Here is an 18560-nt window from a genome sequence, read left to right on the forward strand (position 1 = left end):
GGGTAGGGCGGGCTATAAGCCTAATATAATAAATAAATATCTATATTTGTATTTGTTGAGTTTACAACAGGGGGCCCCAGCCTTTCTGTACCCAGGGGCACCTTTGGAATTCCGGCACCGCATAGTGGGTGCAGCCACCGAATGGCTGCTACAGAATGGCTGCTGCCACTTACCCGCTATCACACAGTGAAGATCTTTGTGCTGTTGTGGCAGCTGCTACCAAATCAATGTTTTTAAAAATCCGCACAGCCAGTCAGAAACCTTGCTGGCCAGAAGCTTCACCCGCTTTCTAAAAACACTTGGCGGGGCCCAGAAAAGGTGTTGGTGGGAGCTATGGTGTCCACGATCGCCACGTCTGGGACTCTGGGCTTACAAAGTGACTAGGATGGTAAGAAGGTTCATCCAGAAAGTTTCTCTTAAATCAAAGTATTGAGGGTTTTTTTTTAGTTTTGATGGCTGTACACTTACAGAAAAGATAGTGGGGTGAATATACGGAGAGTTGAAACACTCCAGCAAAACCACAGAAAACAGAGTTGCTTGCTTGTCTAAACACTGGACTCCTTGGAGCATCTGACTGCCTTGCAAGATGGATCAGCCCCTCCCCCACTGACCTCTGGACTTGGCAGCTAGATGGGGTGCCAAGCTGGCACCCATGTTTCATCTTTGGTCTTCTGTGCAGTCCCACACTGGGGACTGTGCTTACGCAGGTCGGCGACTGGAGGTCTCTCTCAGCATTTTCTAGGAATAGAACTACGGGGGAGCACCTCCACTCCAGAGTGGGTTAGTTGCCGACCATTTTCCCACTCAAACGGTCACGTGCACCAGCGGGGGGGGGCGCTCCCCTTCCCCTCAGTTCATCTTTTGTTGGTGCAGCAGAAGGTTGTTGTTCTAGCATCTCTGCGGGAATTCCCGTTTATTCAGCTGAGCTCTTTAAAAAGGGGTTTTGCCATTCGAATTCTGGAAATTATGTCTCAGAAAGCCTTATTTAAAAAGCGTACTGATTGCAATATGAAAATGGCCAGGTCGGATGAACATTCAGTCTGCCTCTTATGTTTGGGCGGGGGGCACAACATGGCCTGCAGTTCAGCCCAAAAGCCCGATCTGCTCATGTACAGGCTAGCCTGTGGGGAAAAGGGCCATCAAGCTCTGACGTCCCAGCAGTTAAACCCTCTGCCTCAATAGAGCAACCCCATGGTGCCCTGGCAAAATGATCGAAAAACCATTGGAACCACCCTCTGTTGCATCACTGCCCTTGGTTCCATGCACAGATCGCAATTCTCAGACTGATCCCCTTCATGTTATGCCTTGGAACCAGCACCTAATTAGGGCAAGGCAAAATCAAAACAGAAGAAGAGATTGGATTGATACCCCGCCCTTCACTACCCAAAGGTGTCTCAGAGCGGCTTACAAACTCCTTTCCCTTCCCCTCCCCACAGCAGACACCCTGCAAGGTAGGTGGGGCTGAGAGAGCTCTTGGCAGAAACTGCTCCTTTTCAAGAACAGCTCTTATCAGAACTACGGCTTGCCCAAGGTCATCCAGCCAGGTGCAAGTGGAGGAGTGGGGAATCGAACCCGGTTCTCCCAGATTAGAGTCCGCGCACTTAACCACTACACCAAACTGGAGAAACACCGCACAGTTCTAAAAGGTCCCTTCTCGGTTTCTAAGATGATGCCCATGCAATGTTCTGAAGCCAACAACTGCACTGGTTCTGACAACTCCAGTGACAGAGCCTATTGAACAGGAGCAGTTAGTCCCACTACAAACTGTCTGTTCATACCCCATCTCCAATGCGGTCTTTCTCCAAGGGCAATTTGGAACCATATCGATTCCACCCCCATCAAATCTGCCAGATCTGGCCCGTATGGTCCCATAGCAATGTTCAACTCCTCCTCCACCATGGCAGCATTACCCCTTTTATTGTCTTTCACCCTTTCCCCAGGAATGGAGCAACTACCCTGTACATTCAGACCAGCCTGAACCCAAACATTCCTCCTCTATTTATTTTATTTCTTTATTTGATTATTTATTAGCGCCCTCCCCGAGAACAGTTTCAGGGCAGTTTACAACAATATCATAAACAATAATTGAATAACAGGTTAAAACAACATAAAAGAGGAGCAGTGTTTTGGCCCCGATGTGGTACCCATCTAGGGTTACCCGGTCCTTCTAGGCAGGCGGTGGGGGATGGGGGGGTGGGCTTACTGGAAACAGGGAGTTTCAACCCATGTTTCAGCGACTTCAGTGACTTCCAACGTAACCCGGACATGACGTAGGCATGTTGGGGCAACACTATGGTTTTTGAGCAAAACCTCTATGGTAGAATTAGCTTCTACCATAGAGTTTTTGCCCCAAAACCAGAATGTTGTCCCAATGTCCCCAACATGCCTTCAGAATTAATATACATATATATAGAGAGAGAAAGAGAGAACACCAGTGTTCTTCATCTCACGTATTTTCTCTTTCAGAATATGCCGAATTTTTGCACTGCAAGTCCAAGAAGTTTACAGATTTTGATGAAGTTCGGCAGGAGATCGAAGCGGAGACCGACAGGGCTACAGGAACCAACAAAGGCATCTCTCCCATTCCCATTAACCTAAGGGTATATTCACCTCATGGTAGGTGTGGTTGGGCCTCTGTAGGCGGGTGTTGGGTCTGAGGGTCACTGGATTATTGAAAGCGTTTTGGGAGAAGTAGCATTGAATCAGAAAACAGCACCGGCCTTATGCGGTACTTATTAGTCACAAGAACCTGGAAGCTGACCTTTTAATGTTATAATTTGGTTAAAATGCTTTGTGACCTTTTTATTATGGAGAAAATAGTTTGGACAGGGTATTATGTGCTTTTTATTTTTTGATTTCCAAAATCGCACAAATGTGGTTATGAATACGTCTTTGAGAATACCAAGTTGGACAGCAAGTGAATGTTTAGTCTTCGAACTTGTGTTTTTTGTTGCTGGTGCAATAAAAGTTGATGAAAGGTGCTTTATGTGTGCTCTCCGTAACAAAGGTTAGAGTCCTGCATGAAACCTGGATTTTCATAGAACTGACTAATGAGAGAAAGATGTGAAATCGTAGCTCTGAAGTTCCTGTACTCCTGTGTTACAGGAAATATTTACCGTTTAGTTTTTAATGAGAGTCTGTGGGGTTAGGGCTGGTTCCATGTTTTTGGGGCCCCCAGACAAGGCAGTTCCTAGGTTCCCCTGCCCTCTGCCTGCCACTGGCTACTCGTGCCCTCCTTCCCTCCCACCCACCCACCTGCGTGCCTCCCACTTTCCCCTGTCTGCTCACAAGCCCTCCCTCGGCCTCTGCTCACAGACCTTTCCCCGGTAGCCAGAATACAACTAACTGTATATATAAGCACTGATCAATTATAACAGTGTTCAAATAATAAAGGAACTATTAACATTTATGTGCGGTGGCTCAAGTGGTTAAGGCGCTGAACTGCAGGCTGTGGAAGGTCATTACTTCAGCAGTTCAAGACCCGAGTTGCCGCATGACGGAGTGAGCACCCGTCTCTAGTTCCAGTTCCTGCCAACCTAGCAGTTCGAAAGCAAGAAATTGCAAGTAGATAAATAGGTACCACTTCGGTGGGAAGGTAACAGCGTTCCGTGTGCATTGGTGTTTAGTCATGCTGGCCACATGACCTCGGAAACATCTTCGGACAGCGCTGGCTCTTCGGCTTTGAAACGGAGATGAGCACCGCAACCCTAGAGTCGGACTCGACTGACTTTCGAGCAAGGGAACCTTTACCTTTTTATTCTTTCAACAAATACATATTTCACTTGTGCATAAATTCATATTTCATAAATTTCCATTTCATTGACGAAGTCTCCGCATTGTGATCTTCGTTTTGGAAGTCTTCTTCCAGAATATCAAACTGATATGCATGTGAAATAAAATAAATAAATAAATTTTAACAATATGGGCAACAGTACCTACATATCATGACTGATCAATTTCAGAATATGTAAAACTGTAAGACAGCTTCTAAAGAAATAATAATACAACATCAGAGATCAATAATACCTTAATTTTGCATAAGGAACAGTAAAAAACCATGCAGCAGACTCACCAATCCAAACCTTTGTTAGCGCTTATAGAATCATAGAATGTTAGAGGTGGAAGGGACCTTGCAGGTCATCTAGTCCAACCCCCTGCACTCTGCAGGAGCATAGCTGAAAGATAGCCCTACATACCTACAACATACCCGAAAGATGGTCGTTCAGCCTCCACTTGAAAATGTCCAGCGAAGGAGCATCCACCACCTCCCGAGGCGGTCTGTTCCACTGCTCAACCACTCTTACAGTTAGGAAGTTTCTCCTGATATTTAGCCGGTATCGACTCCCTTGTAATTTCCACCCATTAGATCTAGTCTTGCAATCCGGAGCAAGAGAGAATAGATCTGCTCCGTCTTCTACCTGACAGCCCTTCAAATATTTGAAGACTGCAATCATGTCCCCTTCTAAGCCTTCTCTTTCCCAGGCTAAACAGACTTAGCTCTTTCAGCCTTTCCTCATAAGACTTGGATTCCAACCCTCTCACCATCTTGGTTGCCCTCTTCTGGACACGCTCGAGCTTGTCAACATCCTTCCTAAAATGTGGTGCCCAGAACTGGACACAGAACTCCAGGTGCGGCCTGACCATAGCAGAATAGAGCAGTGGAACTACCACCTCTGTGATCTGGACTCAGTGCTTCTGTTAATGCATCCTAAGACACAGTTGCACAGTTGGTTGTATTCTGGCTCCTGTAGATTTGACTGTGTGACCGCTTGTTATTTTTGACCTTTCCCCAGTGGCACCAAGCAGTGCATGCAGCGGGGGGCACGGATGAAGAGAATACTAGAGAGCGAGTGAGCAGGGGGTGCTGGCAGCAGGAGCCTCTGCCCCAAACCTTGGGCCCCACCACTGCCCCTCCTGAGGGTATCCCGATGTTGGCCCTGCGTGGGGTGACTGTGTGGATTTCCCTTCCGCAACTAGGAGGTGTTTTTCAGAGCTCCCTGAACCCCGGAACTGCCAACTTTGAGACAAAGTCGTTCTTCGTTTCCGCAGGAGATTCTTACCGCTTTGCTCGCTTCCTTTGCAGTGTTGAATTTAACTCTGATCGACCTTCCGGGTATTACGAAGGTGCCGGTGGGTGATCAGCCTCAAGACATTGAGTACCAGATCAAAGATATGATCTTGCAGTTCATCAGCCGGGAGAGCAGCTTGATTCTTGCCGTGACTCCGGCTAACATGGATTTGGCCAACTCGGACGCTCTCAAAATGGCCAAAGAAGTTGACCCACAAGGTAAAGTGGTCTGTCCCTTTCACCTGTGTTATTGGCAAGAGTTCCAAGTCAGGGTTATATGGGACACACACACCCTCCCCCACGATGCCTCTCTCCGCAACTCTCCTGACTGGTCCTTGGTGGGACTGGGTGTCAGGAAGAAGCTCAGAAGGGAATTTTCTAGTGGGTTCTGGGAGACAGATTTGTTTACGTCATTCGTACCCCACCTTTCTCCCCAGTGGGGATCCAAGGGGGCTTCCATCATTCTCCTTAGCCTCCCAACAACCCTGCGAGGTAAGTTAGGCTGAGAGAGTGTGACTGGCCCAAGGTCACCCAGTGAGCCTCCAGGGCAGAGCGGGGACTCGAATCTGGGTCTCCCAGGTCCTTGCCCGGTTCTCTTAATCATCACACTGTGTGTTGGTTCTCAAACAGTAACATGTAGCGATCATGGAGCCATAAGATTAAGACAGTTGGAGCTTTGAAGAACACAGTAGCTTGCAAGAGAGAGTAATTCCAGCCCTGAGCTTTAATTCAGTGCAGTATTTAAAAAAAATTATTTTATTGGTAAATTCAAAATGTACATAACCTATAATTGCTTTCCAACAGCATTCAAATAACATTTAAAAGAAAAGTTGTACGTTATAGATATGCCATTACATCCCCTTATTTAAACATCAGAAGGGAATACTGTCAGTGATAGGTAAATAGAGAAATATGTTGATCTTTTTTCTTTAAATTGTTGAAACCATCAGAAGTCTGCCAACTTTTTTCCATAAAAGGAAGCCATTTATCAAGTTAACTGTATTGTCAAACCCTGAACCATTGTACTTTATAAGTTATCTGTAATTTTATACATTATGAAATAGTCTCACAATTTAAGATACCATTGTTGCCCTTTGTGTGTGTGTGTGTGGGGGTGTGTCTTTATTTCCATTTTATGGCTGTGATATTTTTTGCTGCGGTAATCATGGTCATAATTGGATCTTGCCTAACTTTTGGGATATTATGATTTCCCCACAAATTCAAAAGAGTAAGTTTTGGAGACTCTTGAATAATACAATTTGTTATTTGTGTAATTTCCCTTACGATTTGAGACCAAAAAGAATTAATCACTTTACAAGGTAATTCTGTGCAGTTATCATGAAATAGTATAAGGAATCAAAAAGCTTCGTAAAATTGAGAAGACCCTGCTCCGTCTTGTTGAGAAGCCTAGAAATGTGAGCTCAGCTAAGTTTATTGCCACTTCTTTTATACCTGTCCCAGACTGTGTTCTGTTTCTGTCTCTCTTGCAGGGCTACGGACAATTGGGGTGATCACCAAGCTGGACCTGATGGATGAAGGCACTGATGCTAGAGATGTCCTGGAGAACAAACTCTTACCTCTGCGGAGAGGTAGAAATCTGTTCTCACTAATAGCTGAAGGCTGTTCCGTTGAATGAACTTGCTCTGGTGGCAGATGACCTGTAGTTTTGAGTTTTTAAAATATGGCGTTTAAATAAAAGTGGTTATGTGGGTTCAGTTAGATGGTTCCCAGCGATTGTGCAGTGTTCATGTAATGTGTTCTCGCTTGGGCGTGAGAGTAAGTGAAAGTGGCCCTCCTAGGAGAAATCTGTTCCCAAATGTCCTTGTTATGTGGCGCTGGCAGGCTGGTAACTTCCATAATCCTGGAATTCAGGTGCACCTAGTGAAGCTGATCAGAAATAAGTTCAGGATGATCTAGATACATAAAGTCTACTGGATAGGGGAAGGAAAACTACCACTCTATTCTAAATCTACTGGATATGGGGATAGGGTGAAGACTAATACAAATCACGATCTGAAAAGCTAAAAAAATAGATCTTCTAAACCTATTAATACAGGTTATACAGAGATCAGTTCGATTATACAAATATAAAATTATTAGCTTGGCACAATCACTTCCCTTAGCACTCATGCTTTAGTTTTAGAGTCTTTTCTTCTTAGATTTCTTCGTTTTCTGCAATTTGGGAGCGGCCTTCTCTTTACTCCGATTCAGATGATTCTGATGATGAGGAAATTTGGCTTGTTGAGTCCTGTGAGTAGGACTCCTCTTCTTCTGCTTCTTCCTCCACATCTGGTTTTAGATTCTTTTCCTTCTGTATCTAGATCTCCCTGACCCATTTCCCATAGTAATAGTGATAGGGCATTAGTATTCCTTTCCACATCCCATATTTGTAGTGTGTAGAAAATGGAAAATAAAAAAAATCCCCTTCGGAGGGCAGAGGTAGTCGGCCTCTGAATCCCAGTGCCAGGAGCAGAGGTCATTTCCTGCAGGCGCGCACAGGAGTTGAGCTCCGACAGTAAAGAGCACAGAGGGCGGGCACATGCAACAAGCCCCCCCCCCCCCCCCCCCCCCACCCCCCACCACACCCCCACCAAACCACCACAACAGCGGTCCCCCGCTTCAAAACAGTCCAGTGGCACCTTTAAGACCATCTACAAGGTCAAGCCTAAAATAGCAAACAGTCGGTGAGCCAGGGAGAGCTGAGACAGAAAACAGGAGGGCACCCCTCCACATTCCAGACGTATGACAAGGCTACCTGACAGTACCCAAGTACAGCAGGAGGCGTGGATCCTTCCCATTTTAAATGCCATCGACTCGATTTGGGGCATGATCCATATTTTCCACTCAGGTGTCCGGTCGCAGCTATGTGGCTTCCTGAACCTGCTGCTGAGATTTATTTATTAATTAGTTGAATTTGTACCCCGCCCTCCCTGCCAAGGCAGGCTCAAGGCAGCTTACAAGAGATAAAATATAAATAGACAATTGTAAACCTAGATAAACCAGTTTAAAACAATCCACAATCATAAAGTGCTAGCTAAATGAATATAAATAGTTAAAGACGGTGGTACAATCAGCAATATGTTCTACAGTCTGCTGTGTTTCTCAGCTCCTTGATCATTATATGCGGCTGGCACTAGCGGTAAACAATGAAAACCAGGGAACGGGCTCTAATAATGTTAATGATGGTACACTTGGTGGTGGCGGCGACGGCGGCTCCTTAACCAAAGGCCTGGTGGAAGAGCTCCGTCTTGCAGGCCCTGCGGAACTGCATCAGGTTAGAATCGGTGACCTCTCTCCACATAAGAGTGCCTCAAGGAGCTTTTATTAAAGTGTGACTAAACAGAATGGCTTATTTTGAGAAGAAATCAATTGATAAATGTGAAAATGTAAGGATTTTTAGTATAATAGTAGATAAGATAGATTTGTAGGGGAACTATAAAGAAGGAGCATTTACTTTTATTTATATAAAATTGTTTTAAGAAAACTCATCCTCTCTCTATATATGTGTCCTAGGGAGCTCTTATGAAAGTGTAACCAAATGGAACGGCCTATATTGTTAAGAGGCTAAGTGAGAGAGGTAACAGTGTGAAGGTTTTTAATAAAATAACAAAATAGTAGATAAGTTAGACTATTAGGTGAATCATAAAGGAGCATGTATCTCTACTTTTATTAAAAATAAGGCAACTCAAACTGGCAAGGAAAAACAGGAGGGAAATGTCTTTATTAAAGATGAGAACAGATTAAGAAAACATGAGATTTTATAGTAAGAGCCCTTGAATTTTTATCACCAAAAGATAATGATATTAGAATGTTGAGATAATTATCAAATAAAATCTTTTATGTATTGTTTGATTTATGTAGTTGCAAATACCATTAGGTTATTAGATAAATTTTCTGTTTTAAGCTACATAGGAGAGATGTAATCTGAATGTATTACAAGATATTACTTATTTTTCAATTTTCTTTTTGTATGTTTGGAAAATCAATAAAAATCTATTATATATATATAAAAAAGAATCGGTGCTGGTGGGGGGACACACGTGGCCGGGGGGTGGGAAGTAGTGCAGAAGTACCGGCCGAAAACTAACCTTTGGCGCTGTCCACCCGTAAGGCTACATTGGAGTCGTGAACCGGAGCCAAAAGGACATCGATGGCAAGAAGGATATCCGAACAGCCCTGGCTGCCGAGCGCAAGTTCTTCCTCTCCCATCCTGCTTACAGACACATGGCTGACCGCATGGGGACTCCCCATTTGCAGAAGGTCCTCAACCAGGTAGGTCCTCGGCGGGACGGCCCCTTTCTCTCTGCCTGGATCGTCGTGAATAGTTGGTGTTCAGCTGAACGGCAGGACGAGCCCCTCCCTCATATTCAGGAGGAGAAGGAAGCTTGCAGCTCTCAGCTGAACCAACCCGTTCGCTCGGTTGGGCGGGGGCCCCCCCATCTGAGGCCGAACAGGTGGCAGAAAGGGTCTTCTCTGTCGTGGCACCAAAACTTTGGAACTCCACCCCCCCCCGGGGGGGGAGTTGTCTTTCCCTCTATTGGTGTCTTCCGCCAGAAGACTTTCTTTCGGCACACTTGAGTAATGGCTGTTAACCCTCCTCCCTGGTTCTGGGGTCGGATGTTTATGCATTTTTATTTAATTATTTAAACATAGTTTTTAATTGCTCAGAGGTTTTAATGTTTATGTCCGCTGCCTTGGGGGACACTGAGTGGCCGGAAAGGCGGCACAGAAATGTTTTAAATGAATATAACAAACTGCAGTGTGGTTTTCCATCTCGCCTTAGGCAAACCACTGAAACCAAAAGGTAGCTAGAACTTTTGAAAGAGGTGCGGGGCAGGGATCAGAACGAGCAGTCGCTCCAGTCCCCGGCTGTCAGTGTATTTTCCTTACAGGCGTCACCCCTGGTGTATTGGGGGCGTGAAATAAGCTTGCAGCAGTGCTAATACCTTCTCGTGCGGATGTGTGCGGATGTTTCTCAGCGGGGTTGTTCCGGGCTGTTGGGCACGTTTGTCTAAGTGACACAAAGCAGTCTGTTGATGGCATCCCACTTGGAAGGGGTGAGAGGGACTGTTCAGGACAACATGTTGGAGAAGGACAGGGGTCCGTTATCTTTTGGAGGCAGCGCCTGCTCTGAACAGCGTGCCTTGGAGAGGAGCCCCCGCTGTCTTCCACTGTTGAAGAGCAAAAAGTGGGAGTCTCGGGGCTTCCCCTGGGAGACTGCCCAATATCCCTCAATATTGGGCAAAGCCAAAGCAAACCTGCGCTTAGTAGTGCGGAAGGGCAGCTAAAGGGGAGGGGCCGTGGCTCTCAGTGGAAGGGCCTCTCGCTTGGCGTGCCGGAGATCCCAGGTTCCCTCCTCAGCATCTCCAGTTAAAAAGGAACATCTCCAGTTATAAAGGAACAGGCAGTAGGTGATGTGAAAGACCCCTGCCTGCGAGCCTGGAGCGCCCCTGCTGCTCCGATTGGACCAATTAAAACAAACCAGACCACGGTGTATGTGACCAAGTAAAACACTAAATCACCGTGTATAATTTTACATTTTTGTCCTGTTTTTATATTATGCTAGCACAAATATACAACTTAAGCATTAACCGTGAAGCTCAACAGTACATTCAGGATGTACTGATTCTTAGTACTAGTTCATATAGTTCATATACTATATTGGTGCCATGCTATTGCGTTTAACTCCCCCTAGGGAAGTTCAGCCATTTGAAATGTATTGTAGACCTAGTCGCATCATCGTTTAATATTGGCGATTTCCAGTTGCCAGAACTTAAACGCAATAGCGTGGCACCAATATAGTATACGAACCAGTACTAATAATCTTGAAACATTGCCTTCAGTACTTCAAGACTGTGTTGAATCAACAACAGACGAACCTGATGAAGAATACGCAAACAGAATGATTACGGGAACGCCGTTGTTTGTCTTCGTTGTTTCTGTAATAAGTATATTAGATTAGGACCTTGTGCCTAAGATAAGACCTTATTATCGGCTAGAAATATTTCTACAGAAGTGACATCATTCTGAATGTACTGTTGAGCTTCATGGTTAATGCTTAAGCTGTATTTGTGTTAATGAATCATTCTAAAAATACTTTAATAATTCACATTTAGCATAATATAAAAACGGGGGAAACGTAAAATTATACATGGTGATTTAGTGTTTTACTTACTCTGATTAGACCAGCAGTTCCAAACCTTTCTGAGCTTGTGGGCACCTTTGGAATATTAACACCTGGTGGTGGGCGCAGCCACAAAATGGCTGCCACAGGAAGTGAAGCCAACCACAAAATGGCTGCCGCAGCTGACCTTCTGTCACCCAGGGAAGGTCCTTGTGCTGCGGTGGCGGCTGCCGCCAAAGCCGTGTTTTTAAAACAATCTGCACCAGCCAGTCAAATACCCATTGGCCAACCAGAAGCCCTGCTGGATAAAACCCTTGCCTGGCCACGCCCACTTTCTAAATTCACTCGGTGTGCACCAAGATACATGTCGGTGGGCATCCTGTGGCCCACGACCGAGCACTATATTGGGGACCCCTGGTGCAGACAGTACTGACCTGGATGAACTGATGGTTTGATTCTGTCTAAGGCAGAGCTTCCTGCGTGCTCGTACGTTGTGTGACAGTTGCCGCTTCCTGTCTTGTTTTACCCCAGCAACTGACAAACCATATTCGGGAGACGCTGCCATCACTGCGTAGCAAGCTACAGAGTCAGTTGCTGTCCCTAGAGAAAGAGGTGGAGGAATACAAGAACTTCCGTCCAGATGACCCAACACGGAAAACCAAAGCCTTGCTGCAGTAAGTCGGACGGGTCAGTAGGTTGGCAGTTTGAGTGCCGCGTGACGGAGTGAGCTCCCGTCTCTGGCCCCAGCTCCTGCCAACCCAGCAGTTCGAAAGCAAGAAATTGCAAGTAGATAAATAGGTACCACTTCGGTGGGAAGGTAACAGCGTTCCGTGCGCCTCGGCATTTAGTTATGCCGGCCACATGACCACAGAAAATGTCTTTGGACAGCGCTAGCTCTTCGGCTTGGAAACGGAGATGAGCACCGCCCCCTAGAGTTGGATTCGACTGGCTTTTGAGCAAGGGAAACCTTTACCTTATTTATGGGGTCAAACCTGTGTCCTTTAAGAGGCATAGGGTTAGGGTTAGCCTGTTGTTGGTGAGAGTCTGGAAGCAATTCAGCATTAACTGCTGGATCATACTCATGGTTCTTCAAGACTGAGAGCAGATGCTTGTGTTGCCCTGAGCCTCTTGGGAGAGGACCACATGGACTGCTCTCAGGGGAACGTTTTCACTGTTATGCTTATAAGCAAGTGCTGATCTTCAAGGCCTGGGTTGTGGGGGCCACCCTCCCCCGAAAGCCAGGTGCAAGATGGCCTGGCAGATCCAAGGGTTTGGGATAGCTTGAGTCATCATTCCTTGGGCTCGCTGCTGGTACATAGGGTATCAGACACCTCATTCTTAGTACAGTCTTGGTCTTGAGGTTTGGCTAAGCTTTGCCGTGCTTGCGTGCACGTCTCGAGGCCCAGCTGATTGAAGCTTAGTGCTGAATTTGCTTTGGTGACTCTGATGCGTAAATAAACCTGGATCTCATGTCAGTTCTTTGGGAACTTATGCAAACCTACAGAGCTCTTGACAGGGGCCCATAACAGTGCTCCAGAAGGCATTTTTAGTTGCCGCTCCACAGTTGATGTTCTGACGCTGTCCGAAGCCTGAATTCGAACAACCTGACAAGATCATTTTATGCGGGTGGCGTTTCGATAACCAGGATTAAGCAGCAGAGGTCTGAGTAATAAAATTGGCGGGGAGGGTGGAATATAAATCGAATAAATAAGCACATAAATAAAGTCTACGCCAGTTACATCCTTGGAGTTATCCAGGTGTTTTTGAAGTTTTGAAGAGACGATAATTATTTTAGGAATGAAAATCTCGGCTGGTCAGTACTCTTGCTCCGTGGGCCATGGCAGCCGATCAACGGGTCCCATTTTCTTTCTGGGCAGGATGGTCCAGCAGTTTGCTGTGGACTTTGAGAAGCGGATCGAAGGTTCTGGGGACCAGGTGGACACACTAGAACTCTCCGGCGGAGCCCGAATCAACCGCATTTTCCACGAGAGGTTCCCCTTTGAGTTGGTCAAGGTAAATCTGATTGGGAGAAGTTATCTCCAGGTAACAGGTGGGCCTGTCACATTCGGGAGTGGCCGCTTGAGGGCTTGTATGCTCTAGTCTTGGTTAGCACGCCTTTGGTAAACCAATTCAGGCAAAGTTTGCCATAGCAACGTCGAGTCTTCCCAAGCTCAGCCTCCAAGTACCGCTGACCTTGGTGGCGGTAAGCAATACAAGCGTCCCTTCCCGACAGCCTCCTAAGACTTCCGGAGCAACGCGGATAGTCCCAAGCCCAGTGCCACCTGTCAGGGACAATGTGCCCTTGCTTTTCTGGGAGGGGAGGGGGCTGTGCTGGGTCTTGGGGCCTTAACTCCACTTCTCTGTCATTTAGATGGAGTTTGACGAGAAGGATCTGAGGCGAGAAATCAGCTATGCGATCAAAAACATCCACGGCGTCAGGCAAGTATTGGAGTGGTAGTTGACCGGACACAGCAGTGTTGCCTTCTTGTTCTCTGGCCCCCCAAGTCCAGCCAGCAATCAGGCTGGTGAAGCTTTTGCTACAGGGAGCTCCTCCGGCCAGTCCCGGGCAAAAGTTAAGAGTTGCGTGCTGGACCGGGGAAATAAAATGATGGTCACCTGTCACCACCGCTCCTGGCCGATGAGAGTGACGGGGGAACCCCTCTTCCCTTTAGAGGAAATGATGCAAGAGGTGAAAGGGGAGAGAGAGGAAGGGGGGTGGAAGTCAGTAGGGCTGTGTAGCCCTTTGACGAGTTCTTCTAGCTCAGCCAGAGAGAACGGGATGCCGCTTCAAACATCTCCCGATGTGATTGGCCCCAGGAAGCAGAGATGCAGCTGCAGAAGTGGTTCCGTTTTCACGATGCCCAGGCTGTTTGAGCTCTGCCTGGAAATGAAGGTTTTTATAACTGAGACCCTGGTTTCTGCTGTCCTGTTGTGTCATGAGAAATTTAATCATTCCTGGTAGCCCTGCCTTACAGGGGGATAATCTGCCGGATCCATGGTTTCTTCTTGTCACCTCTGTTTTCCAGTGCCCCTTCCTTCATACTTGTTGTGGGCCTCCCCTTTGCCTGCCACACACAGTCTTTCTTCTTGCAGCCTGCCTGTTGTCTGAGTCTGAGCAAGAAGATAAACTTCTGCAAATGAAGTGCATTGCAAGATCCGAATTGCAAAATGCCTTCCTGTAGCAGAGGTTACTGTGTTTCCTTCTCCTCCATAACGGAATCATTTGCTCTCACATCCAAATAGAGAGTCTGAACTGATTATCTGTCTGAGAGTTGTTTTTTAAGCTATTAGCCCCAAATATCTGCCGTACCTATCTGGTTAAGTTGTTTGCATCCTTTAGTTTTGTGATAGTACAAATGAATTAATTGTGAGTTCTGTTCTTTGAGCTGTTATCAGAAAATCTGGCAGATAACTTCTTTGTCTTTTGCTGAAGAAAGAAATGAATTATCTTTATTAGACAAGATGTTAAAAATATACGCATGTGAAAACTAACTCTCTTGCAAAAACAAGTGCCAAAATATCAGATCTTCTAACGTTTCTTAACCATATATAAATAATTAAAATGTAAAATCAGATTTCAGAGTGTTGCCTGAAAAGGCTTTTAGGAATTTTTCTATAAGGCACACACAAAAACAGAAATTATGCCTAATCTCTTAGAGAAATCTCATTTGCTTTATCACATCGATGCCTTTATCTAGAAAAATAGCAATCATAACTCTAAATGTTTTCTAACTTAAACAGATAATCTAGATAAATGATTGGTTCTTAACTACTGATGAGATAAACAGGTGAAATAATGTGTTCATAATCTTTAATCATAATCTGATATGTGGTCATAATCTTTTTTTCCAATCAAGATCAGGCCAGACTTAACTCTTTATTAAAAGGCAATAAATCTAGTATGTCTGTAACTGATTTAATTAGCTGTCAAAGGTATCAGTTTAACCAACAGATGAACCTGATCTGATTTCACTTCTACATGAACAGCAAGAAAAACTGGTGATGTAATCAGGATCTCGCTACGCCCCATTTCAACGAGGCCCTCGTCACACCCCTTAAACGGGATGATGTCGTTGAACCATGTGATGTCACGGATGGAGAAAGGGCCGCTTACTGCGATGGGGAGGGCCAGCAGTTGGGGGCGGAAGCAGCTTTCTTGAGCATTACTGGCCTTTCACCCTGTCTTCTGTCCCCCCCCCCCCTTGTTTTTCTTCATTTCATGCGGATTATCGTAGGACGGGGCTGTTCACACCCGACTTGGCCTTTGAGGCCATTGTGAAAAAACAGGTGGTGAAGCTGAAAGAGCCATGCCTGAAATGTGTCGACCTGGTTATTCAGGAGCTAATCAATACAGTTAGACAGTGTACTAGTAAGGTACTTGAACGAGCGGAGGCAACCCTGCCCCTCCCTGAGTGGCTCGGGGAAACTTGCTCGGATCGCGACTCTCCCAAGCTTGCTCCGCTTGCCTAGCGCAGACTTTAGGAAGAGCTGCAGACCTCTTAGAAAATCCCCGATTGGCTGCTGCTGAGAAAGGGGGCGGGGTTTACTGTGCAGGGAAGAATGGCAAGTTGCACATGCCTTCAAAAGCAGGGTTCCCCAACCCCTCTGAGACTGCGGGCTCCTTTGGAATCCTGCCACAGGGTGGTGGGCACGGCCACAAAATGGCTGCCTCCGGAAGTGGAGACGCAGCCACAAAATGTGATGCGCAACTGTAATAGTAACTCTTTGCCATGTCAGTCAGAAGATCTGTTCAGCCAGATGACCTTTTTTAAAAGGACATGAGGTTTTGAAATATTTTCTTGCACTACCTTCAGTCATACAGTGAATATTCCTGTGCTGTGGTGGCAGCTGTCGTTGAAGCCATCTGAACTGTCAGTCAGATCTCCAGTAGCCAGTGAGAGGCCTTGCTGGGCAAAAAGCCCCGCCTTGCCCCACCCACTTTCTAAAAGACTTGGTGGGCAGCACGTTGGGGACCCCTGCTTTTAAGCGATGCTAGCATATGTGGCACGGTGCAATCTAAATTAAGATTTGGGGGGGGGGGTTGTGCCCCAGCAGAGGCAGGATGAGTCTGTGCCCGAAAGCCTTTCCTGCTTTCCTCCTCTGCCACCAACTTGAAGCTCTTCGAAGCCTTCTTGAAGTTGCCTAGGCCAGCGGGCAGGTGCTTTGGTTGGATCCTGACCCTCCTCTGTGTGCACGGCTCTTGACCTGCCGTCTTAACCGCTCCATCGATGTCTTTCTGCAAATCCGCAGCCAGCGGTTCCTAAAAACGCCTCGACAGGATTGTCCATTTCTAAAGCTTCTGCCTGTCAAGAAGCCCGTGGCGTTTCAGTAGCATTGTTTCCTCTCAACGAATTATTCCTGGATTTGAGAGCCAAGTTGCCAAAGAACTGGCTCGTCTCTCCCTAAATTTCTGGTGGAACACAGAAGCCGAGGAGTCAGGATCCACCTCGCTTGACTGTGACCTGTTGGTGAGCGTTTGCACTCTTAGCGGAGTAGTGGGACGGCCCCCCCTAAAGAGTGGCTCCCGTTGCGTGCTTGTTTTGGTGGCGTCTGCTCTAGGACCCTCTGGGTCTGCTCTTGTCTGTCTTCCCTCTCGCATTCTTCTCCTGCCCTTCCTCCAGGGAGCGCAAGGCAGTATCAGCCAGTCTCCCTTTATCCTCACGAAGAACCCTGCGAAGGAGGCTAGGCTGAGAGACGGGGACTGGCCCAGGGCCGCCCAGCGAGTTTCGCAGCTCCTTGTCCACAATGGCGGAATTGGGCACTTTTTTCCTAAATTAACTTTTAAATAACTTTTTGCAAGATAATAAAGTGTAAAATATTTCAGAGTATATAAGAGAACCAGTCTGAACAACAATACAGTCTGCATACAAAAACTGGGGATATTCTTATAATATCATGAACGATAGCATATAAAGAGCTTTGTTCTTAAAAGGAAAGAACTAGAAGTCCTACAATACTAATATAAAGAACATTCCATTAGGCATTTCAGGGCTCTTTGTGTAGCAGGAACTCCTTTGCATATTAGGTGACACACCCCCTAATGTAGCCAATCCTTCAGGAACTTACAGAGCTCTTCTTACAGGGGCTACTGTAAGCTCTTGAAGGATTGGCTACATTAGGGGTGTGTTGCCTAATATGCAAAGGAGTTCCTGCTACAAAAAGATCTATCTCTTTTTGTAGCAGGAACTCCTTTGCATATTAGGTGACACACCCCTAATGTAGCCAATCCTCCAAGAGCTTACAGAGCATACAGGGGCTACTGTAAGCTTTTGGAGGATTGGCTACATTAGGGGTGTGTCGCCTAATATGCAAAGGAGTTCCTGCTACAAAAGATCTATCTATCATCTATCTATCATCTATCTATCATCTATCTATCAGCTATCTATCAGCTATCTATCAGCTATCTATCAGCTATCTATCAGCTATCTATCAGCTATCAATCATCTATCAATCATCTATCATCATCTATCATCATCTATCTATCATCTATCTATCATCTATCTATCTATCTATCTATCATCTATCTATCTATCCTCTTTTTGTAGCAGGAACTCCTTTGCATATTAGGTGACACACCCCTAATGTAGCCAATCCTCCCAGTGCTTACAGAGCTCTTCTTACAGGGGCTCCTGTAAGCTCTTGGAGGATTGGGTGTGTCGTCTAATATGCAAAGGAGTTCCTGCTACAAAAAGAGCCCTGGGCCGCATTCTCATTACTATAAAAGTTCAACATAGTGATGCGTTAAAAAAGTTCAACACAACCAAGCTACTTAGGAAGTGATGGATTAGAGAAAATATAGTGGTTGAATTGGGCACTTTTAATGTTCATGTGCCACGAAGGCTTGGCCTCGCAAGGTCCTTCAGATTTCGGCCAGCCTGGTTCAACGGGGTCTCCTGCAGTCTTCCACCCCGCAAGGTGCCTGAACGGAAAACCGAGCGAGCGGCTTCTTGAAACTGAGATCCCAAAGGCCTTCTTCCTCCAGTATCCAGGTGTCAAAAAACCGAAGGGGGTAAAAACTCAACCCTCAATCCTAATCAGATAGCCAAAATGGGCTTCGTAGGCAAACCTTAAAATAAATACAAATAAAAAACAAAGCTTAAAATCAGTTTTAAATGAGTTTTAAATAACTGTTAACGGCAATAAAATAATAACGATTAGACGGCAAACCGGCAGACAAGATTGCTCTACCGTACGTAAATCCTTTTACCAGTATGGCAGATAAATTAATTCATACAACTAGATTCAAGTCCGAGAGCACCGTGGAGACTGACAAGATTTTTTGAGTGTAAACTTTTGAGCATCAAACCTACCTCGAAAGACTCTCGAAAACTTATACCCCCAAAAATCTTACCCCCCCAAGTCACTCTC

At 46.0% G+C, this 18560-nt stretch overlaps 1 protein-coding gene across 1 annotated transcript in view; it reads left to right on the top strand.

The window, feature by feature from the left end:
* The window catches only part of DNM2 (dynamin 2), a 103325-nt gene that overhangs the window by 35457 nt on the left and 49308 nt on the right, over positions 1 to 18560 (top strand). Inside the window, exons 3-10 of the mRNA XM_015410445.1 lie at positions 2467 to 2616; positions 5084 to 5287; positions 6559 to 6657; positions 9180 to 9340; positions 11724 to 11866; positions 13070 to 13205; positions 13564 to 13631; positions 15428 to 15566. Coding sequence (XP_015265931.1) covers positions 2467 to 2616; positions 5084 to 5287; positions 6559 to 6657; positions 9180 to 9340; positions 11724 to 11866; positions 13070 to 13205; positions 13564 to 13631; positions 15428 to 15566 — 1100 coding nt within the window. The remainder of the gene's footprint in view (positions 1 to 2466; positions 2617 to 5083; positions 5288 to 6558; positions 6658 to 9179; positions 9341 to 11723; positions 11867 to 13069; positions 13206 to 13563; positions 13632 to 15427; positions 15567 to 18560) is intronic.

The sequence above is a fragment of the Gekko japonicus genome, unplaced genomic scaffold, assembly GCF_001447785.1.
Source record: "Gekko japonicus isolate JY-2015 unplaced genomic scaffold, Gekko_japonicus_V1.1 scaffold2068, whole genome shotgun sequence".
NCBI classification, from domain to species: domain Eukaryota; kingdom Metazoa; phylum Chordata; class Lepidosauria; order Squamata; family Gekkonidae; genus Gekko; species Gekko japonicus.